General features: G+C 41.8%; 1 protein-coding gene across 1 annotated transcript in view; it reads left to right on the top strand.

Moving 5' to 3' along the window:
- The window catches only part of LOC146861627 (contactin-associated protein-like 5), a 1,270,002-nt gene that overhangs the window by 254,503 nt on the left and 990,598 nt on the right, over positions 1 to 24,901 (top strand). Inside the window, exon 2 of the mRNA XM_085645996.1 lies at positions 21,594 to 21,704. Coding sequence (XP_085502122.1) covers positions 21,594 to 21,704 — 111 coding nt within the window. The remainder of the gene's footprint in view (positions 1 to 21,593; positions 21,705 to 24,901) is intronic.

The raw sequence follows: 24,901 nt of genomic DNA on the forward strand, positions 1-24,901 counted from the left end.
CCTTCATGTGAATTGGCCAATTGTTTAGTTAGCGAACAAGCGGGTGTAGCGGAATTTCCAGCAATCGATTCAATTTCTGCTTTATCATGGAATATTGCTGGTCTTCGCTCTAAACGTGGTGATCAAAACTGGAGGGCTTTCCTCTCTACTCATCATATAATCGTTTTACAAGAAACATGGGAGGCCACTGACCCTTATTACCTGGATGGGTACCAATCTTTCATCAAATATGCCATGCCCTCTGTTATGGGGAGACAACAAGGGGGTCTTTTGTTATTATTTAGCTTAAAGTTATTATATAGCACTGAGCTGATAGTAACCAATTCTCCTCATATTTTAGCGGTGAAAATGGAATGTGTTAACTTACCATCATTCTTGGTGGTTAACTTTTATAACTCATTTACAAGGTCGGACGAGTTAGAGCATCTCAAAGCACTGTTCAGCTTTCTGGATGAGTATGATGCAATTAATGTTAAACCTTATTTTCTTTTACTTTTTGGCGATTTTAACATTCATGTATGTAATCTTAACTGTTTTGTAAATAATTATCATGATTCGTGCTTACAAGAGGCTATCCATTTTGAACATTCCAAGGGTGGGAATTTCTTAGAGAACATGGTATCGTCCTTTTACCTTCATATGGCTGTTCAAGATTTGTTGGTCCCGGTTCACACGTTTTCAGGTCATGGTCATTGTAGCACAATTGACTATATTTTTGTACCACGTATAATGGTGAACCTATTGGGTACTCTTCGAGTCACGCATAATGTTCTAAGTGATCACAACCCACTCACGCTGGAAATTAAAGTCAAGGCATTGAGGAAAGATATTCTCCTGCCTTTGATTTCTAACACAAATCTTGAGTCTACCAGTCAGGGAAGACGACTGAGATGGGAAGTTATTAATCCGGTCGACTTCCTTGTTAAGTTATATGAACATAAAAAAGAGGACTTTAGTTTGTGTTTTTCGCCATCGGCTCAAGCGTTGGTTATTCTGGGCGCTTTTGACAGAATTACTAAACATGTTACGGGGAACCTCACCACTCATGGGAAACCTAAGCCCAAGAAATTTAAAAACTGGTTTGACCATGCCTGTGTTAGTGCTCACTCTGCCCTTTTATCGGCTCTTAAAGAACGTGGCAATAACCCAAGTAAGTTAACTGAGGCCAGAAAAAAATATAAAAAAGCGATAAGGCCAGGAAAAGTGAGCTAAAAAACAAGGCATGGGATGAGTTATCAGATGCAAGCACTCAGAAAAACAGCAGCCAGTTTTGGAAGGTGATAAATAGCCCCCTTTTTAATGAGCAGGAGAACACTATCAAAGAATGTTTTATCCCGCCTGATAAATGGGTGGCCCATTTTAGTGGCCTATACGCGGAGATACAGGATGATAACCCAGTAAACTACGCAGACCACACATTAGCCTCAAGAATCCTTTTTAAGGAGGAGGAAGTCCGAGAGGCCATTGAGGCAATGGCATTAGGCAAAGCCCCGGGACCGGACGGAGTGCCTGCGGACCTTTATAAGGCTGACCCAGGGTTTTGGGCGAAAGTTTTAACTCACGTTTTTAACGCTGCCTCTGAGGCCGGAGCTACAAAATCATGGGGCAAAGCTGTTATTGTTCCTCTTTTTAAAAAGGGTTCAAGAGAAGACCCGGCTTGCTACCGGCCCATTTCTCTCCTGGACTCCGCCGTGAAAGTCATGGGTAAAGTTGTCCTTGCCCGCTTAACATTGTGGTTGGAGGAGCAATCTATAATTTCTGACCTACAATATGGGTTCAGACAAGGAAGGGGAACTGTTGGCCAATGCCTTAACTTGCATCTGATCATAGGAAAGTACACGGTCGCTAAGCAGGGGGACCTCCATCTAGCCTTTATGGACTTGTCCACCGCTTTCGACCTTGTTAATCGACAAAAACTATGGGCCTTACTAGCCACTTTGGGGCTTGACACAGTTCTGATTTCTTTCCTGGCTGTTATCCATGAGGACACCACTTCAGTCGTTCGTTACAGTGAAGACGGAAGTCAGACTGATGCCTGGCAGGTGAAGCGTGGAGTAAGACAGGGGTGTATTCTTGCACCCCTACTTTTCTCGCTTTACATCAATAACCTGGGTCCGGTTTTAATTGCAACTAGTAAAGATATTCCGAAAGCCGGCTCCAAAATGATCCCCGCATTACTATACGAGGATGACACAGTTTTATTGGCCAGAACTGCGAGAGGTCTACAAGCGCTTTTAAATGGTTTTTATGATTTTATGGTCTCTTTAGACTTATTAATTAATTTTAAAAAATCCCACTCTATGTCGATTGGCTCGGGGAGAGCAAAAAGGGTGAAATTCTTCTGTAATGGGCAGGAATTAACCAAAGTTCAGTCCTTCCCTTATTTGGGGATTGCATTCGACGACAGATCATCTTGGGTTATACAACGCGCTCAGAAAAAGAACAATTTAGCCAGAGCTACTGGCGCATTGCTGTGCTTTGCAAAACGCATAGGGTGTAAACCGCTTCCTGCTCTATTAAAAATTTATAGCGCAAAGTGTTTGCCCATGGCACTTTATGGAAGCGAGGTCTGGGGTTACAAGGCCGCTCCTAGCATTCAAGTAGTCGAAAATAACTTCTTTCGGAAATTGTTGTCTCTCCCTCCCTCTACTCCTATTTTTAACATTCATGAGGACTTGGGGATGGGATATGTTGCTGATCAAATAGCTGTTGCACCGCTATTAGGTTGGCTGAGGGTTTGGGCACAACAGCCACCAAACCTAAACCAACAAATTATCGAAGACTGTCTGTCCTTGGAAAAAGCCCTGTCTATCCCGTGGTTACTTTACATTAAAAACAATTTGAAATCACTTGGCTGTCTGGAATTGTTCACCAGCCCTTGCGTTTTAAGTAAAGAACAAATTAAGGCCATTAAGCATCAGTTTTTGTCCAGAGCAATGTTGTCAAGGGAAGGTGAGGAACTGGGGAAACCGTTAGTTAGGAGGTTTGTTATGTTAAGTTCAGGGAGTGAGATTCAGCCCTATTTAACCTTCATTAACAAACCTTTCCACATGTTTTTGCTAATAAGGTTTAAGCATGGTTTGCTCCCTTGGCTCTTGGCATACCCAAAAGGATTTTTTAAAGAGGGAACTTTGGGGCCCTGTCCTTGTGACAACATTTCTGAACAAAACTTGTTGCATATGTTATTTTTCTGTAAATTTTATTCTTCTCAGCGCAAAAAATATATTCTGCCGATTTTGAAGAATTGTCAATTTAAGCAAGCAAGGCCTGCACTGACCTATTTACAAATGTTGGACTCTCCTTTGACTTGTTTCGGGGTTGCTTGTTTTATTGTGGGTGCTTTAAGAGCTAGAAACAGGGCCCTGTTTATATAGTTATCCACTGATGAGCATTGCTCTTAATATGTTGTTGTGGACAGAGCCTTTTTAGAAGACATGATTTTTTAGAATGTTTTATTATCGAATGAATGAATTAATTGAAAAACATACTTTTATTGTATATTGCGCCAAACAGTATTGTATTTAATTTTTGTGTTAATTATTTTCTGTAATTGCATTTGCCTGTATCATGAATTTCTGTCCTGTGCTTTGATGGTTTTAATATTTTAACCGAATAAAGCAAATTTTGACTTTGACTTTGACTTAGTAACAGACTACACAAATAATATACCTAAAGAAAATAAAGATCAACAGGGAAAGGTAGTTGGGAGGGACCAAGGTTATGCCAAGGGCTACCCAATCCTCCCCCCGAGTGTACACCATACATTATTCTAAAGGATGTACTAACTCTTCCAAAAGAGGGTAGTGAAGACTACTGTACCTTGCAAAACCAGACTGTGCACTGGTTGACATCAAATATGCGTTGGAAAGGGAACCAGGCGTGGGAACTGGTACAAGTAAAGAGAACGCCTTGGCTTGGAGTTCATCCTAAAGAATCCACAGGTGACTGTATCATCATCAACTTTAGAAGGCCACATATAGTTGCAAATTTATTAGAGATTTTAGAACAACTATCTCCTGGTTCGAATGGAATCAAAGCTCTCCCCTTCAGTTATTTTTATACAGCAGTTAGAAACAGCAGAGTTAAAACTATAAGGATTTTTTTTTACAAACAGTATCATCACCACATGAGAAAGCCAACTGGGCGGGTCAGATGGGATTGTATTGCAAGCCCCCTGCTCCACTTTTTACATCTAATAGATATGCCCCTCTATTGCAGCTAGATGATCAGGATTGACAAATACAGGCCCTGGTGTTGGATAGAGGGAATGAAGGTCTGAGGGCTATGGAAGTTTATGGTCAAAAAGGGAGTTATCAGGGGGCGATGACATCTAATGGTATCTTAAATCAACATTTAATTATGTGTTGGAATTTGTCAGGTGTGGAATCTAAGTTACAAAACCCAGATTTGCTAAATATCATAAATTCTGCCCAGATAATATGTCTACAGGAGATTTTAGTGTAAGGATGTTTTTCATGTAGATGGCTTTGATTCCATATTAACATCTGCACCCCCTTGTTAAACAGGCAAGCCAAAGGAGGGTTGGCAACACAAATTTCAACTCATTTTCCCATCATCGTGAAGAAACCTCTTCTTATTGTCAGACTGTACAACGTGATGTTATCCTCTATACATTTTTGTAATAATATTTCTCACTCACGTGATGAAATTATTATGGAATTATGAAATAATCTGGAGTCCTTCATGGCCAATGTGGAGCCAAACTATACTTCTCTGGGTAGGAGACTTTAATATAAGAAAATGTCAAATGAAAAGTAGTTCTGTTTGTGGTTTCTTGGACTGTTTTGGGTTTGAACAATCCAATTCTACACATGATCTATAAGGGGATTCTTTAAATGAATTTATATACAAATATAATTTAGACAGATTCCACCCCCAGGACATACCTGTTTGCTGGGGCTTGGAGGGAGCTGTACCACTCCCACCAAGTCACAGCAAACACTCTGTTTACAGTAAGAGCGTGCTGACAAAATGCTCTTGCTTGCTGTCTGCAGAGCATTTGTCTGTTTCTCTGCCTCTATGAAGCAAGCAGGGAAAGAGAGGAATTGCTTTCAGACACAGGGAGCTCCATGTTTAGCTGCTCCCTGTGTCTGAAAGAATGCCAGGGAGCTGTTAGGGACTGTGTGTGCCTTCAGGGCCCCCCAGCATTCCCAAGAGATGAGAATCATGGCCAGGGTCCTGAGGCCAAACTCAGCCCTAGGAGGGAGGCCGCATGGCCCCACTTTCCTATAAAATAAAATCAAAGGCCGGGATCCTGGTGATGGGGTCCCCAGGGCCAATATCAGCCCGGTAAGAGAGGCCTGAGGTTTTTTTTATTGTCATTTGCTGCTGAGAGCAGAGATCGTATTCTAAACATTTAAAAACAAGAAATATGTAAATTGCCTAAAAGCCTCACCCATTTTGCCCCACCCCCATATACATTAGTGGTATGCAACATCTTCCCGCCATTTTTCCAGGATGATGGACACTTACTAATTATCTAGTAGAAAGTACTCCAGTGGTGTTGCTACCAAGAGGTGTTGCACAAAACACTGGCTTATTTTGGATAAATACACATGGCAGGATTCCTTCTGGCACAATGCTCATTTCACATACATAAAACCTCAGAGAGAAGCACTTACAGATATAAACAAAGCAGGAGCCAGAGATGATGCCCCACTTCTGTAAATACTAATCATCCTAACGTTGTGGGCATGGCCAAATCAAATCAAGTGTGTTTCTCTGCATTTCCACTGTGAAAAGTTATCCATAATACTTGATGGAGGTGTTTGCATTCTTGCTTTTTTCAAACTCAAAGTCTCATTCAGTGTCTGTGATGAGGGGTTTCTTTCATGTCATCTGCTGCTGAAGATCAGAAGTTGTGTTCTAAACTTTTCAAAACTGGAAATATGTAAATTGCCTAGAAGTCCCAACTGTTTGGCCCCACCTCCTATACATTATGGTATGCAACGTCTTCCCGCCCTTTACCCAGGATGTTATGTTATGTTATGTTAATTGGTTTTTATATAGTGCATAATCACCAGCAGGTGTCTTAGCGCTTTAGAGAGAGTGGCCAAGGACCACTAGCGGTTACATAACAGCGCAAGGAAGGTGATTAGATTGTGTCCAGAGCCTCCCTAAACAGGATGATAGACAGCTTACTAAAAGGCCCCACCAGTGCGTTTCCACCAATTTTGGAGACACGTTCCTCATGCCTAGGAAAACGATTGCATCTCCACCAAACAAAGAAGCAAAGTGCAAATCATCCGAGTGTGTTTTCTCTGCAGTTCCACTTTGTAAAGTTATCTGGTGAAGTCACTCGAGGAACAATCACATTGGCAAAGTTACAGACACATAAGGTCACTGGATACATTTCTTTGGCATCCTTTATGCAGCTGTAGTGTCGTAGATGCACTATAAATGTACCCACCTAGGTAGAACCTACTAATTAGCCAGTATAAAGTACTCCACTTGGGTAGAGGTGTTGCACAAAATGGTGGCCTCTTCTTGTATAAATATGCAGGGCAGGATTCATTGTGGCAGGATGCTCAGTTCATAGAAATTAAACCTCAGCAAATTACAGTTATGAAATACATTTTTAAAAAACTTAGAAATTCACTTAAAAAAACAAATGCTACAGGGACGTTATATTTACGAAGTAGAATTAAAAAAACCTTAGAAATTCACTGACAAAACCAAAGGTTACTAGTACATTATAGCTAGGAACCAGAATTTTTAAAAAACTTGGAAAGAAAGAAAAGTTGCAATGAAAATTACATTGACAGTTAGAAATGTCATAGTGACTCACATTGTCTGCGTTGTGATTACATATGAATATCACAAAGACATGAGAACTACAACAATTTGCTTCTCCTCGAATAGTATTCTCAAGAATATGTATAAATAGATGGTGATCGTTCTGGGATTTCTGGATTGCCACCTTTATGGCATGTCCAGCACCCTATGCATTTTGTTAGCATGTGCGTAGTGGAGTCTGTCTGTGAAGGACTGCTTAGAATGTGTGATATACAGCTTCCGGTATCGAAGGGAGAAGTCAGCAGTCCCCTTGTCTATTGCAAAAACCCCATGTGCTCTTTTTTTGCCATTGCCACCCTTGCCATTTTCAAAGGGTTAAAATAGCGGCACTTTGTAAATGCAGTTATCTGTCTTCAGTGCTTTACCAACCTCCATCTCTACAATTTTAAATATTCGCAAAAATTTGAAAAACATTTTTTGATTCCTGAATGAATATTAATGATGCAGGATTTTAGAGAATCCCTGTAACCAGCCTGTTTGCACTGCACCAGTTTGAGAACTCACTCCTGATGGAAAGAATTTGACAGGATGGTTCAAAGATGGTGTGCAATTTAAAATGCTGTGAAAAGCACTGCTGACCAATAAACCGTCCAGTAATATATCTAGTGCATCATTTCTTTTTGACCATAGAATTCATATTGATATGGGTGTTCCATGGCACACACTCAACGTGAAAATCCAAATGAAAGAGAAAAAAGGTCTTTTTCTATAGTTGTGAGGCTACACCAATGGTTAGGAAACAGCTCTGCTTCTACTGCAACTACTGCCAGTTCTGACTGCCTCGTAAGGTAGCATGGTTAGTTCTAACTGACTCAGTATCTGTGAACTGTCAAAGACTCATATTCCATGTTTTATTCTCTTTACCAACATGGGGCATCTAAGATGTCTGCTTTGTGCACAAGAAATGTCAGCACAGTTCATAGATGCCAATAACATTTATTTTCATCATTACTATCATCAATGGCAGTTGTCATGAGGAGAGATACCTCGTTATCAAACACTATAGACTAGCGGAGAAAAGGCAATCCTGACATTTTCATAAATTAGCAGACACTAATGCATGAAATGAGTTAAGAGCATTGGCAATCTAGAGGGGAGTAGTGGGGTGTGGTGGAGAGGTGATAGCATTGGGCACCTAGAGAGGGTGGAGTGGAAAGAGGGATCGAGATCTCCCTCCCTGACGGGCATATAAGTAATAATTGAGATTTGGAGGACGTTCCCCTCCAGTAATTCTAGACAGCAAGCTAAAAGACGATCTATGTAATCCTGAAAAGAACAGACTCATGAAGCTGTTTTAGATCTGGAACGACAGATTTAGGGGCATATTATCAAGACAGGCGATAAAAATATCACCGCTTTAGCGACAGAAAACTGCTGCTAAAACGGCGATAGTGGGCTTGATAATATGCTCTATGGAATTCCAATTGAAGCTCAGGTTAGATGGGAAGGACATCTAACCTGAACTTCAATTGGAATTCCATAGAGCATATTATCAAGCCCATTATCGCCGTTTTAGCTGATGTTTTCTACTACTAAAGCAGCGATAATTTTATCGCCTTTCTTGATAATATGCCCCTTAGTTTTCTGCGACACCTATTGATTCAAATACACCTCAATAGCAGTAGATGGTATGGATTTAGGGCAGCCACCTTCAACCATGGGCTTGTATGGCTCAGTCCCTGCCAACTTTTGCTTTGAAGCTATGTCACTCACATCTTCCATCAGCCCAGAGGAGCATACTTCTCTCACCTCATGCTGTAGTCTGTTTTGTATAATAATCCACTTCCAATTCACCACGTCTATTGGAATGCATGAATTGCATTGTTTCCAACATGTGACATTGAGTTTCTGTTGAATGCAAAAGCCATCTTGGAAAGATTGTGTTCTCCGCTATGATCAACACGTTCTATGTGATAAACCCATACCTCTTTAAGTATGCTGTATATGGTCATGTATATGTATGATAGTATTTGTGAAGTTTAATTATGCATCAGTAAAATCATTATTTTGTATGGAAAAATGTTACATTAAAAACTAAAAATAAATGGTGTTATGAAAACGTCTATCTTATAATAACTCTACTTTGTTAGATGATACACCTGGTAAACATTTTGTTCAAAAAGTAGTTTATGTTTGGTTAAGTGAGAAAGACACTATTCAATAATGTCTTCCCTGACCCACAGTTGCTCAATTCAAGACTGTTGAATAAATTATATTTCTGCTGGTTTTCAGTCAATAGTAGGGGTGGTATTTGACTCTTATTGGCTTCTTCAACAACCTCAGAATACCATCTGTGTTTCTTCCTCCAAACAACAATCCTCAGAGAAAGTCATGAGTTAAGACATCATTAGGTTGTGGCTTGTATAGTAGAGCTAGATATTCAACCTACAATTAAGATGGCTGCCACTATGGGAATGTGTGGGAGCTCATTAAAAATCATGCATATTTCAAAATGAAGGAGGGAAGGTAGCACACTTTCAGGCATACCAGTGCACATTTTCTCCCAGACGTATCATAGTAAATGCAATGTATGGTAACAATCAGTGTTTGCTATTTGCATAGCCAGTGCTATGCATCTCTAGACACATGCGTTTCTGTATTACTGTCCTCCAACAGAGAGTAATGCATTGGTTCAGGGATGCTTGGAAATTCTGCTCAAAGTCTTTTCAGGTTAAGTGCCACTCTTAAAGCGCTGGTACTGATCAGCCAGTATCTTCATGGATCCAAGCAAAGGAGAGAGGGAATTTCACTACCTGGCATACCAGTGCACATTTTCTCCCAAATACATCATGATAAATACACTGCATGATAACAATCACTTTCATTTAGTCATAGGTATTAAAGTGATTGCCATTGTTAGAGCAGCGAGTGCTATGCATCTCTGGAGACGTGTTTCCTGATTATTGTCTTTCTTCAATAGAATATAACACATCGATTTGGGGTGCTTGGCTCCCCTAAAACTATTTACATCAGGGGCCGTATTATGCATTCTGATTGTTTGCACCCAGCGCACCTTTTAAATGGTGAGCTGGGTGCAACAATCACAGTGCGCCCTATTATAATGTATGTGCTGCCTCGAGGGCAGCCGCGAACTTGCGCTGCTCCTAGGACAGGGCATTCATGTGAAAACATGGAGCAGCTGCTCCATTTTTTCTATGTGCTGGCGGCACCCTCCTGCACTTTTAAAGGGTAATAGAGATCCCCTTGCAGGCGGGTGCAGTCAGTGACTGCACCCACCTGTAAGGGGATGTCTGGGGGTACATGGGACCCCTTTACCCGCTGTCAGTGCGCCTTCTGAGGGCTCCTTTGACTCTGTGCACGCATCAGTAATATGGCGAGGGCGCAGAGTCAAATAAATTCCCTCATTTGCATAGGGCTCACCCCTATGCAAATGTCGGAACACCCTCTGAATATAGCACTGTCGCTTTAAGTGCGCCAGCACTATTGGTATTATAGAAGGGGACGCACAAGCGTCTGTGCCCCCTTCTATAATACCAAAGTGCCCCGGGGTGCGCAAAACGGTCGCAAACACCTGTTGCGCCCCTGGGGCACCTATTGAAATATGGCCCCAGGTAGTGTTAAAAAAACAGTCATGCATTTCATGTGTCCAAATTTTCCAGTCAACATTTCACTTCTTATGCAGGAATCCTGATCCAAAATCAAACTGTATTTGTACTGTAAATTCTTGTGTAACCCCATGGTCTTTAATTGCTGAAGCACCCTGTTATGTAAGCAGCCTGGGCATATATAGCCTGGAAATACTGCTTGTTTCAATGAAGATATGGAACGAAATCATGAGAAAAGTCACCTCCTGCTTTTTGATTGCTAAACAATTAGGGCCCGATTACTAGTTTGTTACTCGGACCGCTGGACCACTTTAGCAGTGGTCAGAGAAACGGCACCAAGCCAGCGGCTTCCTAACCGCTTTAGTACAACAAAACTGTTAGGCTGGCGGTGTTGTGTTGGCAATGCATTGGTTGTGTCATGCTTCGGCTCATAGATACCCTGAGTATATGTTGCCGCCATGGTAGTGCCACTTGCATGTCGGTACACTGTGTGCCATGTACCATGATGTTCAAAGCACACAGTGCACGCACAACAGTTCCAGCAGAGGGGGGCAAAACATGTACCCCCATGCACACACCCCATGGGCTAAAACGCACTGGGGCCCTGTTTGGGGCCCCTTTACCTGCCTTTCTGCCGACCTTTTCATGGCGGGGGTCCCCTCCTTGAAAAGGTCAGCAGAAAGGCAGGTCGTAATCCGACCACAGCTTTCCTCACTGCCGCCCTGGCGGTATCCAGGAGCCTGCCAGTGGTGGCAGTCTTTTGTCGGGCTGGTGTCAGTCCGACCGCCAAACTCGTAATCGGGCATTCGGACTGCGGAGGTTGTGGCGGTCGGACTGCCACCACAGGTACTGCGGTCTTGGGACTGACGTATTCGTAATCTTGTCCTTAGCGTTTGGAAAAATAGGCAAAGACTTCAGGTTATCCACTCAAAATACTAAAAATGCCAAAACCTACATGAGCTTTAACAGCAACTTCACATTGTTCACAGCAAGCCCTAAGTTTGATAGCAAATTTTAAATCATAACCAAATGGTCCTCCAATATTTTCATATTATCAGATATCCAAAAGATAATACCTAAATAGCCAAAAAAGACAGCTTTGTAAAACACATAGATGTTGATGAGGAAACAAAACTTGCATCTTCCAAACAACAAACAAGAATTTACATTGCCTAAGACAAAAGGCTCTCTGCACCTAGTATCTTAATAGATTCTTATCAACTGGAATTTCCCTTGATTTTTCCTTACTGGCCATGTAAAATCTCAAATCAATGGCCCTACCATAACCAATTCGGAAAAAAAACAACGTATCTAGGCAGTAATGAATGAAAATATATAGGTCTAAATAGGCATAGCACCAAAAAATTGAATGAGTGTACTCAAACAGGAATAAAAATATCAATCATTTTATTAATTTTGAATAGAAAAGTAGCCTTGTGTAAAGAAATGTACTACATATAAATCACATATAACAAAGACATAATGACATGATTTCATCATTTTGACAAACATTAATACACAAAAAGTCAAAACATAACAACGTGTATAATACAACAAAGAGTTTGGCTTGAAATATGATTAAAATGTGGTTTTCAGAAGAACGGTGTAATTTTTGACGCGCGTTTTGGCATGTGGAAATGCCTTCTTCAGAAAAAGCCAAAGTGGTTCTGAGTCTCAACAAGACATCGAGCGTTGCGACAACTGAGGTTGATACCCAGAACGTGGATTAGGGAATGGACGACCTCGGGAGGGACAGAGATGGAAGAGAAGAGGATATTCTCAATAACTGGTACTCCAACTATACGATAATGATCTGAAGTTCTATCTCTGTATTTTGAGTGTGGAGAAAAGTAATAACTGAACTTTTCTAGATAGTATTTTACTACGTGGCTGTCAATAGATCAGTCACGGAGGGCGCTCACAAATGAGTCGCTGGAGATTGCCAGGACAGACTGCTGGTTTGCGTAGCTGTGTATCTCATGTATCAAGGTCTAAATGGTTGTGTCCAAGATATCTTTGAATTAATTGGTCTCAGGTGCCGATTCAAAGGTCAGTAGTGATGCCATCAAAGTTAGAACCTGGGAATGAAACGCCCGTCTAGCAGCCGGTAGTTCAACACATTTTTCTTCATAGATTTTAAGATCCAAACGCTTACATGGATTATCCAAGGTCAAAATGAGGGATATTGCAGGCTTTATTGCCCCTGTCTGAATGTGAACATATAAAATGTTTCACATTTCTTATGTCTATGTTCAATGTTATTAATATACTGTGCCAGATTAGATATCATCCTCCAAATATTAATTATTGGATAATGGATTCTTGAGGGTCAAATGTCCTTTTATCTAGGGAACTTCAATTTGCAACTCAGATAACTGCATTTAACTTATCACCGATATGATTGTCATCAGGAACAAAACTTCCATCTAAATTAAGAAAGAAGTTATGATCCTCACTTTCCAGTTGATCATCTTATTGATAAAGCTCCTGTTTTTGAGCTTCCGGACTAGAGAGTCCAGCACTGGAGATACCCTGCCATCTTTTATTCTCCTATTAGACTTGTGGTTTATTACCAAATGTTGTTGTCTGTAATTAATTTACCATCATCTTATTTACACTGTTCTTCAAGAAGGCTTCTCTTATCTTACTCTAACAGAGTCCAAAATTCTCTTCTTTAGAGGCGTCTCAACCATTTTTCTTTAGCTTCCAATTTTTACTGTTTTCCTTTTTACATATAGAACCCTGAAAATCTATTTTAATGGACGTCTACCTTTATGGGGAAAAGAATTCCCTGAGCTTCTCATTGTCAGAAATGGAAGGATCTCTCATTTACAGAAGCTACTGCACTAAAAGACACAATGAAATTCAAACCAGATGAGCAACCGAACAGTACACTAACCGGGCTGGGTAAGAAGGAAAACCAAACCTCAGTCATCTCAAAATGCCAAAATAAAGTCAAAACACAGTACAAAATGGTTTCCACATTTCTCATTTTTTTGTTCCAATCATTAGTATGTGACTTTTCCCAAGCCATATAACGACCCGCAGGCAGCATTGAGATTTGTTTCAAACCCGTTACTTTCCCTTATGCACAATGCAACACCCACAGTAACAAAAAAAGAAGGTTGCTGAGATTACAGTGGCATGTAGTTGAACCTATGCTCACATGCCAGTGGGCTTGCTACAATTGCAACGGACAAAAGTAAATACAGAAGGAGCGTGAGAACACGGACTTTCTACTGGACTGGCTGCTTGTTTCATTGTGCCTGCAACACTAACACGCACCATAATGAAGATTGCCGACAAGTAAGACTGTCATGAGCAAGAAATTTGCATTATGTGTTTAAAAACATTATATTGAAACTAGAGTACCATAAAATGCTAACCAATAAATAGACACTTTATGAAGTGTTTCAAATCTAAAACATGGAAAACAAACAATGATGAAAATTCTGTATTATATAAAGAAAAACTGTAATTTCTGTCAAAGAATCACTAAGAGGTCTATTAGGATGGCGGTCGGATGGCCTCCGCTGGGCCGGCGGTGGTCATCCGAGCGCGATCGCAACCCAGAAAACCGCTGGTCCCATTAGCATGGCGGTGACAACCGCAGCGGTGAGATTTTCCACCTGCTACTTTTCTGCCGGTAGCAGTCCGCACGCTTGCCTGGCGGGAGGAGCTAGACCACTAAAATGGGGCCAGTGCAGGGTCAGGCTCCGCCGGCATCATAATCATGCCGGCGGTAGCCAGCCTTTCCGCAGCAGTGAAACCGCCATGGAAAGGCATGCGGAGAATGTCTCCGGGGGCCCATTGCGGGCCCCCAATGTGTTTAGGGGGGTTTGGGTTGACTGGGTACCCCTTACATGTCCTTGTACCATGTGGTAGGCACTGTGCAGTGTCTGCCACACAGTTCAGGGATACGCTGGACATTAGTTTTTTGGACATCGCGGCAGTGCTGCTGGCAGCAGCAACCGCCGCAATGTTAAATGCCGCGATCGTACCGCCGCGGTCGGATTTCGACTGCAGAGCATACTAATTGGACCGGCAGTTATGCCGCAGTCCTAGCGGGCGGTATTTTCCCGCTACCATGGTGGTCAGAGTGATTTTCCGACCGCCATCCTAATAGACCCCAAAGTGAAACAACTAAAACAAACAAACCAACTCAAATAACATAAGCATTTAAAGGCAGATGCAACAGCGAGAAATTCTTTTCAAGAGCAATGGTACAATGGTGTTGTTGCTGTTTTGTTTAACTCTCAAGTTGGCTATGTTTTCTCCAGTTGTTTAAGGAGCTTAATAAAATAAAATGTAGTTAAAACAGGCCCACCTCCTTGACCTTAAATTTTAATTTGTAAGGTTTCATAGGTCAAAGACAATAGGTATGTTCAAGATCTTTGGAGCCTGGTCTGCAGATACGTAACTCCTTGTGCTTGTTTTTACGCTTTTTGAGGGGTTTCAAGGAACCCATCCTATTAGTATGCGCTCTGTTTTTTTAGGTCGAGCATTCAAGACCTCTTGTATATACTTTAGTATACACTTATATGTGTATGTAATTTGTGGGCTCTGGAGATCAGCCCTAGGACTTGTCTGCTTCGGCTTATGGAATTTTTTTCTGTTCAACTGCATCTATTTAACTGTCTTGATGGAAAACGACCAGTAGAGGTCAGTAAAATACCAGAATTGCTTTCTGCTGAGGGACTTTATTTTTTCATTTTTCTAGCAACTGCCTCTATTTAACTTCCTTGATAGAAAACGACCAGCAGAGGTCAGTAAAATACCAGAATCACTTTAGCATTCTCTAGATTCCATTCCATAGAAATTGTCTTCCACAAGCACCATAGACAACAATATTTTTTTCAAATCTTATATTTTCAGTGATATGACCACCGAAGGCCCTGAGATTATTATATAAACAGAGCTTTGGACTATACCATTTCCCTCTGAAAGGCAATATTTCTCTCCATGTGTTCCCATACCTGGAGTGTCATGCAGTTTGGTGCTTACTTTCCCTCCATGTTAAAGACGAGTGGATGTTTCAGCTCCCAGGCTAATGTGCTGCATAGCTAAATACATCTAAGATCCCAAAGGCGAGACCAATTGCATTGCAAATGCTTGTTTCACTCTCCTTCAGACCAGAAACGTTTTAAGGCATGGGCAAAGTGAGCTCTGGCCCAGGGCCCCGGCCTATCAGGCCCCCTCATAGTTATGGCTCTGTTCTCCAGGCAATTCTGCCCTAATGACCTTGAATGATTATTAACCATATTGTTTTAAATACTATTTTCCTTTAATTTATTTGTAATACAAGTGAGGCTATTACAGACATTTTGCAAACAAATGTTTGTTTGCTTTTCAACACCATGCAACATCCTTAAAAAAGTTCAATTTAGATCAAAACAGTACCTCACACATGAGAAATGGCAGTGGGTCAGAAGATTATTTGCAATAATGTTAGTGAGCCTCTGTTGTATTACAATATTGAAAATATACACCATTATCCCTGAATATTAATGGAAACTCTTTTAGAATTTTGACTAGTGTGCAGGGTCGGTGGCCAGGCCAAAGAGGGCATGAAAAAGCTGAAATTGGAATATATATATAAAACTGTTGCGAACAGGGACGCCCAAAACACGTTTCGCCCTTGGCCTCCAAAATCCTTGAGATGTCCCTGCATCAGGCGTGGTAATGGTCTGCTTAGGTCCAGCGGAATGCCATGTATTCAGTGACGTAGCACCATTTTTCTGCTCAGAGCTTCTTACTTTTTGTTGCCAGGACTGTGTTGTAAATACATATTAGCTTTGTTAGTACTTACCCTACTTCTTGTGTGGTTCAAGCCTTCCTTTGTGTCCTTTCCCAGTTGCGATCTTAGAACGCTTGTGGCGTTCTTAGTACTAGCGCGTTACTGCTGAAGGGATTCCAGCTGGGGGCAGTTGGTGTCCGGTCAGTGGTTGTGGTGTACGCTTTGTCTTTGCTCTGCAATAAAGATCCTGCTCCACATAGAAGAGACTCCTGCATCCTTCTTACATTTATGTACTTCATTTTGGCGACGATTGGAGAAGCAGACCGGACGTAGGAGCGCACGAATTGAAAGTTACGGAGCAGATGGACAACGAGCGACAACAACCAAGAAGAAGTCACGACGTGCGGCATGTTGTAGTGATGCCCTGAATCCGAATCTTATACGGCGAAAAGAAGCTGTTCAGCGATATTTGGGAAGAAAATTGACGTCACGCCTTGAACTGTGAGTTTTTCGAATCTTGAGAGCGGTCACGAAGAGAAGCGCAGCCAGGCGTGAGCGTAGCTCCACGTAACAGCGCGAGCGCGTAAGCACACAGAGCGTTACTAGGCAACAAACTCAGTGCACAAATGAGGCAGTGGAGCGCGAGCGTTGCCTAGTAGCAGGACTGACTGTCAGCAACATCCTGATACCGCGAGCCTACGCTAACAATCTCGCGCTATTAAGCGGCCATCTTAGATTGGGTTAGGAACAATTTAGAACAGCACAGGAGCAAAATTTTCACGGAAGCGGTGGATAAAGAACTAGAAAGAAACGAGTGACTTTTCACGCACACAGCGGAAACTATCAAGAGTCCCAAACAAAATAATATTTATATATATTTTTTTTTTTTAAAAAGAAAAAAAAACGAAAACAGCCATCTATTATCCAAACTTACACAATCTACATTCGCAAAAGAATTACTGCAAACTGAGGCCAGCATGGCACAACAAGCTAACCAACAAGTCAATGTGACCCTACCACCTCAGTTTCTTAGCGAACCTGGGGCACCATCAATCTCATGGGAAGATTGGATACGTATGTTTGAGAACTATTTGGACGCCTTGGATGGTCAAGAATTTCCTGCTAAACGGAAGAAAGCACTACTCCTGACTGCTCTAGGCAAAGAGGGTCAACGAGAATTTCAATACCTTCCTCAAGCTTTGCAAGCTAGTGGGCAGCCTATTCCTAATGAGTATAAAGAAGCTGTTACGAGACTGGAAGTGAGGTTTGGAAAAGAAGAGAACCTCGTAATGAATAGATACAAATTTTATACTCACAAACAGCGCACGGAAGAATCAATAGATGACTTTGTAGCACGCCTCAGGGAACTGTCGGTTAAGTGCAACTTTGGGGTAATGAATGACGAGTTGATACGTGATCAACTCATAGTGCAGTGCAACAATAAGAAGATAAAGGAGAGGCTGTGGGCGGCTAAGAATCCGTCATTGAAAGTAGCTATAGATTTAGCCAAAGTGGTAGAAGAATCAGAAAAATGTATAAAAGAGCTAGAAGGTTGCAATTCACAACAGAGTTTGATTTCTGTGGTTTCCGACAAAACAAACATGGAGTGTGAGTCAGGTCATGAAGAGACTGTAGGTGCGTTGAGTTACAAGGGTAAGAATCCCTTAAAGAAAAGTAATTTTGGGAAATATCCGAACGACAGAGGTTGTTCTAGATGTGGTAGCAGTAACCATAAGTCAGACGCAAAGTTCTGTTTTGCGAATAATAAAGAGTGTCTCAAGTGTGGGAGGTTGGGACATTTCTCTAGGATGTGCAGGACGAAGGGAAATGCTAGCGTAGCTATCGTTGAAGACGAACTCAAAGTGTTAAAGCGTGATAAAGACAAAATATTGTGCGTGGAAGATGTTTGTGTGAGCAGCTGTAATGAGAAAAGAGAAGTGAGACCTAAAGCAGAGTTTGTGATCAACGAGCGTAAGGTAACTCTGATGGTCGATACGGGTTCAAGACACACAATTATTCCCGAGCCTTTATTCAGAGGCGAGTGGGGTGATAAACCCTTAAAGGAGAGTGATATCTCCCCAACAGGTTACCAAGGAGAGAGGATAGACTTGTTGGGGTACTTTGATGCGGATATTCACTTTGAAGGAAGGTCAATCAAAGGGAAAGTATATGTTGCAGTTGATGGTCCACCAATCTTGGGTTGGATTCATCAATATGACTTACATATAATAGTGAACCCCAGAGCACCCAATCAAGTCATGGTAGTGGATGAACACACTCTCAGTGACATACTCAATGAAGCAGGGAGTGTGTTTAGGGACGAGTTGGGAGAATTGAAGGGGTATGTACACAAGATAGTCATGAAACATGACACAGTTCCCGTGCAGCATAAAGTGAGGAGGGTCCCACTTTCAGTGAAAGATGAAGTTAAGAAGGTGATTGAGGAAATGTTACAGGGTGGTGTCATTGAACCGGTAGAGGCATCTTCTTGGGTATCTCCGGTCGTCATCACGCAGAAGGCTGATGGCAAAATTAGGTTCTGTGTGGACTTGAGGTCATTGAATAGGTATGTGGTGGCTGATACCTTTCCCCTTCCAAATATAGGCGAGCTTGTCTCAACCTTACAAGGAGCCAAGTTTTTCACGAAGTTAGACTTAAAGAGTGCGTATCACCAAATCCGCCTTCACGATGAGTCTAAAGGACTTACAGCTTTTATTACCACTGAGGGCACGTTTCAGTTTACGAGACTCCCGTTTGGTTTAAGCTCTGCAGCTAGTGTGTTTCAACGCATGGTTTCCGAGATCTTTAAAGGGATTAAGAAAGCGGTGTTCTTTCAGGACGACATATTAGTATTTGGAGACACTATTACAGAACACAACGTAGTACTTAAAAGTGTGTTGGGAAGAATTCAAGATGCTGGGTTGACTTTACGTAAAGAGAAGTGTTGTTTCCTTGTCCAAAACATAGAGTATTTGGGTTATGAGATTTCAGCTCAGGGAGTTAAACCGAAGAAGGATTTGCTTGAAGCCATAAAGTTGGCTCCCCGTCCCATGGATAAGGAGCAACTCAGGTCTTTTATGGGACTCATAGAGTTTTACTCGAAGTTTGTGGAGAAGTTTTCAAGTAAAACCATGACCCTAAGATCGTTACTCAAAAAGGGGGTGAAATTTTGTTGGAGCGCTTGTCATGAGGAATGTTTTAACTTGATAAAGAAAGAGTTGTGTCAGGCGAAAGTGTTAACCCCTTTTGACATCAGTCGTACATCCATATTGATGGTGGATGCCAGCGCCATAGGAATAGGTGCGATTTTGTTGCAAAAATGGCAGGAAGGCGAAAAGACTATTGCTTTTGCTTCTCGCACCCTTTCGTCATCTGAACAGAATTATTCTGTGATAGAAAAAGAGGCATTGGCTGCTGCCTGGGGTGTCCAGTACTTCAGGACATATTTGTGGGGAACAAAATTCCAGCTCAAAACTGATCACAAGCCTTTGTTAAAGGTTTTGTCCCCAGGGGGAGCGGGAAAGGGTTCACCGAGATTGGCAAGATTGGCTTCAAAACTTCAGGAGTATCAGTATGACATCTCATATGTTCAAGGTTGGCGTAATGTACAGGCGGACTGTTTATCGAGGCTTCCTATTAGAGAGGATGATACGTTGAAGGAGTTGTCTGATACTCATAACGATGAGGCTGTTGCCGTCATTCAGGATGTGGTAGCCTTGAGCGATGGTAGTTTCACAAAGGAGGAGTGGTTGGATGCCATGGAAAAAGACATAGTTCTGCAGAAGGTGATTGACTTGGTGAAATTAGGCTCCCGGCGGGAAAGTTGTGTCCAAGCACCGGTGCGACCTTTCTTTAAGGTGTTGGATGAACTGTCATTGTATGGTGTTGGTATTTTAATGAGAGGCGATAGATATATTCCACCGTATGGTTTAAGACTGAAAATTGTAAAATTGGCACATGAAGGTCATTTAGGGCAAACTCTCACACACCGTAGATTGAAAATGGATTTTTGGTGGCCGGCCATGGACACACAGGTGGCTTCATGGGTGGAGAATTGCTCAGTGTGTAAGGACAGCGAAAAGAGACTCAAGATTGGGTCTAATTCTACGCCCAGCCATATTGTTAGTCCGGGTTTACCATGGCATACTGTGAGCTTGGATTTTATAGGTCCAATGGACGAATTGCCTTTTAGTCAACGGTTTGCCATTGTGATAGTAGATGTTTACTCGAAGTGGCTTGCTGTGGAATTTGTTAAGGACATAACCACTGACTGCACTATACAGTTTTTAAAAGGGATTTTTCTGAATGAGGGTTATCCTTCAATTTTAATCACGGATAATGGTACCCAACTAACGTCTCAGAAGATGCGCGTGTTTTTAAGTGGGTGTGGTGTGACCCATCACCGCACTTCCCTTTATAACCCGCAAGCGAATGGTGTGTGTGAGAGGGCTAACAGAGTGGTCAAGGGTATTATTCAGATGTCGTGTGCTTCAGGTGGGTTTGCACATGAAATGGTCAAAAATATGGTGTGGGCCTATAGGACCACTGTTCATAAAGCGGACTCTAAATCGCCTTTTGAACTCATGCGGGGAAGACGTCCTGGCACCAAACTAGCTCCCTCTTGGATTAAAAATTCGTCTCTTGGTTGTGCTCAGCAAGAGGCAACTGTTAAAACTGGGAGAATAATTTCCGAGGGTGACTTAGTCAAAGTCAAATCGGGGAGAGTGGCCAAGGGACTTTCGAAATTTAGGGGTCCACATGTGGTGAAGAAGGTTTTTCAGCATTATGTAGTGCTTGACAATGGGGAGAAATGGAATCTCCGGAGGGTAGCTTTGTATAGCAAACCTGCAGTGACTGAGGATTTCACTATGTCTGCTGAATCAGTTTCAACCAGTAGCGGTTATTTGTTTTCTACTCCGGAGGATCTTACTCCGGGTCTGAGCTCAAGCCGCTGTAGGTTGTGAGGTCTCGCAGACCTCCGGCTTATTTGAATGATTATTTGTGTCATAAGTGATTTGACTGTATCTTGGGATATATTGTTTCTTTGTTGTGGTTTAGGGAAGAAGATGTGTTGTAAATACATATTAGCTTTGTTAGTACTTACCCTACTTCTTGTGTGGTTCAAGCCTTCCTTTGTGTCCTTTCCCAGTTCCGATCTTAGAACGCTTGTGGCGTTCTTAGTACTAGCGCGTTACTGCTGAAGGGATTCCAGCTGGGGGCAGTTGGTGTCCGGTCAGTGGTTGTGGTGTACGCTTTGTCTTTGCTCTGCAATAAAGATCCTGCTCCACATAGAAGAGACTCCTGCATCCTTCTTACATTTATGTACTTCAGACTGCTCACTGATCATAAACCCAGGGCCAGTGAAAGGCATTTCTTGTTTGTCTTTGAAAAGTGGGAGATTCAATTAGTGTTGTATTGCGCGTTAAAAGCGCTCATTTCTCTGACTGTATTTGTGCTTGGTTCCTTGTCCACAGATAATTGCGATGAGCCCCTGGCCTCCTCCCTGCCGCCAGCTGCTTTTGACAGCTCATCGGAGCTCTTCGGCTCCTCCAGCTCGAGCTTTGCAAAGCTCAACAGAAGAGAAGGTAAGATCTTTGTGCGAGAATTCTTGTCACTTTTATGAAGGATTTTAATGAATTTTTTCTTTAGTTAGAATAGATACGAGTGCATTTGTATATATTCTTTGGAAGATTACTTCAAATCGTTACTTTTTGGGGGGAGATTACTTTTACACAAACCAGAAAAATGGCAGAGTTTCAAAAAGCGTTTCCTATTAATCAGTGCGCCTGTCAAGCACACCGCTGCAGGTCCACCCTCGATACAAGCATCTACTAATGAATCCTCACCAGTTTGTCAAAATAAACATTGCGCAGGCAGGACCCTGTCAGCAAAAGGCTACACTATCCCACATTGCACTTTATTTTCTTTCTTTATATATGTCTAGTTAAACCTAGTCTACAGTGTAATGTGCTACTAAAAAAATAACATTTCAGAAGGCATGTTTTTGATTCCCTTACAAAGCTTTTTGCATTTAAAAATTGGGGGCCTCATTTATGAAAAGTGACGCATCGCTGCGAGAAAACAGCGATGCGTCACTTTTCATTGCGCCCTCCTTGCGACACCAATGATGTGCCATATTTACAGTATGATGCATCATGTCGCAAGGATTTACAGATACGTCAGTATTTCTGACGTATCTGTAGGTGCTAAAATGATGCATTGCTGGAGTGTGTCACAAAAGTGACGCAACTCCAGCAATGTGTCATTACACATGGGCAAGTCCCATGTGAAATGTGCCTGCGTCAGTCTTACGTCTACTGTGAGGCAGGCGTAATAAATTGACGCATTTGCATACTAGAAGTGACGCCGTGAAATCTTATAGATTTCACTGCGTCACTTCTACGACCCTTTCTTGCGTCGGAACACGCCCCTGCCTACATTATACCTGGCGCAGGTATAATGTGGCGCATGGGTTTAAAAAGTGACGCATCTACCTAGATGTGTCACTTTGTAAATATGGTGCAACAAGGCTCATTTTTTATGCTGCTGGTGCGTCACAAAAAGTGGCGCACCGATGGCGCAAAAGTGACGCAGGGGCTCATAAATAAGCCCCTGGATTTATAATGATGCAGAATCGTAACTATTTTCACATTATTCCCAACAAAAACACACATTTCTTAAAACATTGACAGACATTCTGCAGTCGCAAGCAATCAATGAACACTAAATGAATGATGCTCAAATGATCTAAATCTTTCTTAAATGTATAAAATTAAATTAATAAATCAAGTTATATAAAAACACACTTATCAGATATTGTGTATTATAGTCCTAAATTGCCATCTTGGGTTTTAGGTAATATTTATTATCTACGATCCTTCAACTTGGAGGAGGACTGAACGTCTGCCACCCTGATGGTCTGTACTCCATCCTTCTTAGGGCCCGATTCTGATGCGGGTTGGAAAGCTTCCCGACCGAATCGGTTTGAAAATGGTTTCCGACCCACTCCGATCGGGAGAGTCCAACCGGACATCCAGATGCTTCCCGATACGATTTGGTTGGACTCCCATCAACTTCAATGGGAGCATGTGTTCCTAACCGCATCATAATTGGGCCCTCGTCAGGAAGACACGTTCCCGATCCAATTTGGAAGGAGCAAATGCCGTTAGGAGGCCTTCCTAACTGCATCAGAATCGGCCCTAGGTGGGAATGCTTTCCTAACCGCATCAGAATCAGGCCCTCAGAGATGACTGCATGCACAGTGGTCTTTTCAGTATGCTGAAATGAACAGCCATCACAACGGTTCTCTTAAAGATACAAAATGTTTGCTGGACAGCTGTCATTGATTTTGAAAGCCATTCAACAAACGTTTAACAATTTTATTATTTCAAAAACAAACTCCCAATGTGGGAATTTGTTACTGAAAAACCGATAATAAATTGTTCCCCACTCCCTGTGAGTTTTCTTCCAGGGTGTGGGGAACATTAATTTTTTGGTGCGTCACCACCTTAAATAAAGTGGGCAGTGAGATGGCTTTACTCGGACGGCCCCTTCTCTAAGGGGCCGTCAGCTGTAGTTTTCTGTTGATGGAGTACCCTGTTCGCCAAACTCTAAATCATGCCCTGAATTTTCATTGAAAATACATTTTTGATTTGCTCATAGCTTTACAGTCCTTGAATGGATTTGCACAAACACAGTAAAACATTAGGGGATGGAGTGGTTATTTACTATTAAACTTGGCAATGTATTGTTGAATCTACACAAAATTTGGCAGAAGCTATGAAGGATTCGTTTTCTATTCTTATGTCATGTTTTTGGTCAGTGCAAAAAGGAGGGGCATGGGTAATGGGGGTGTCTAAGCATTTTCATTTGCTTATAACGTTGACACTTTTTCATGAACTTGCGTGGAAAGTAGTTAGCAATTGAAACTCATCCATGGTTTCATGAAGAACCTGTAGAGTGGCACATTTCAAGGTGTAAGCATTTAAAAATATGTTTGATTTACTAATAACTTTGACACTCTTTTATGATTGTGCATGAAATCTGAGAGGAAATAAGCAAATGTAACTTTCTTTTAATATTTGTAAGTTTGGCATGTCCATCAAGGGTGGGAAGAGGGGGACAATAAAAGTTTCACTTGCTTAAAACTTTTTGACGAATCTACATCAAATGTGGAAGGTAATTAGGAAGTTACATGCTGAGTTGGTATTTCAGATTTTGTGCTAATACCTTTGCACCTGTCCGATATATTTACATGAAAGTTGGCAGAGGCAGACCAGGTTCAGCTTACTGTTGTTTTTTTTCAATTTCGTGCCGGACCATCTGAGATTAGATGTCAATAGAGGGTGAAAGAAGTTTAAATCTGCTAATAAAATCAGCACTGTTAAATGAATGAACCCTTAATTTGCCAGACAGTTAGCAGATTTAGCTTACCGCTGTTAATGGACAAATTTTAACAGTTCTGTTGGGGTAGAAAAAGATAAACAAGAGGACAGTTTAAGTTTAATTCATTAATAACATTGACACTGTTGAATTAATTTGAATGACATTTGGCAGCTAGAAAATTATGTGGTGTAAGGGTAGGCAAGCTTTGCAACCAACTCCCACTGCACATGGCAGTTAGTGGGTGGGAACAGGTCATGGCCTAAAGCTGTGCACAGCACATGAGTACATGGCAGGCTGTGTGCAGTGGGGTTTGGGTAGTAATGGTAGGTGCATGGTCCTGTAGCCAACCATGCAGTACACAGAAATAGGCCATACGCGGTTTGGGTTGGTCTGATAT

This window comes from Triturus cristatus, chromosome 3_1 (assembly GCF_964204655.1).
Source record: "Triturus cristatus chromosome 3_1, aTriCri1.1, whole genome shotgun sequence".
Classification (NCBI taxonomy): Eukaryota; Metazoa; Chordata; class Amphibia; order Caudata; family Salamandridae; genus Triturus; species Triturus cristatus.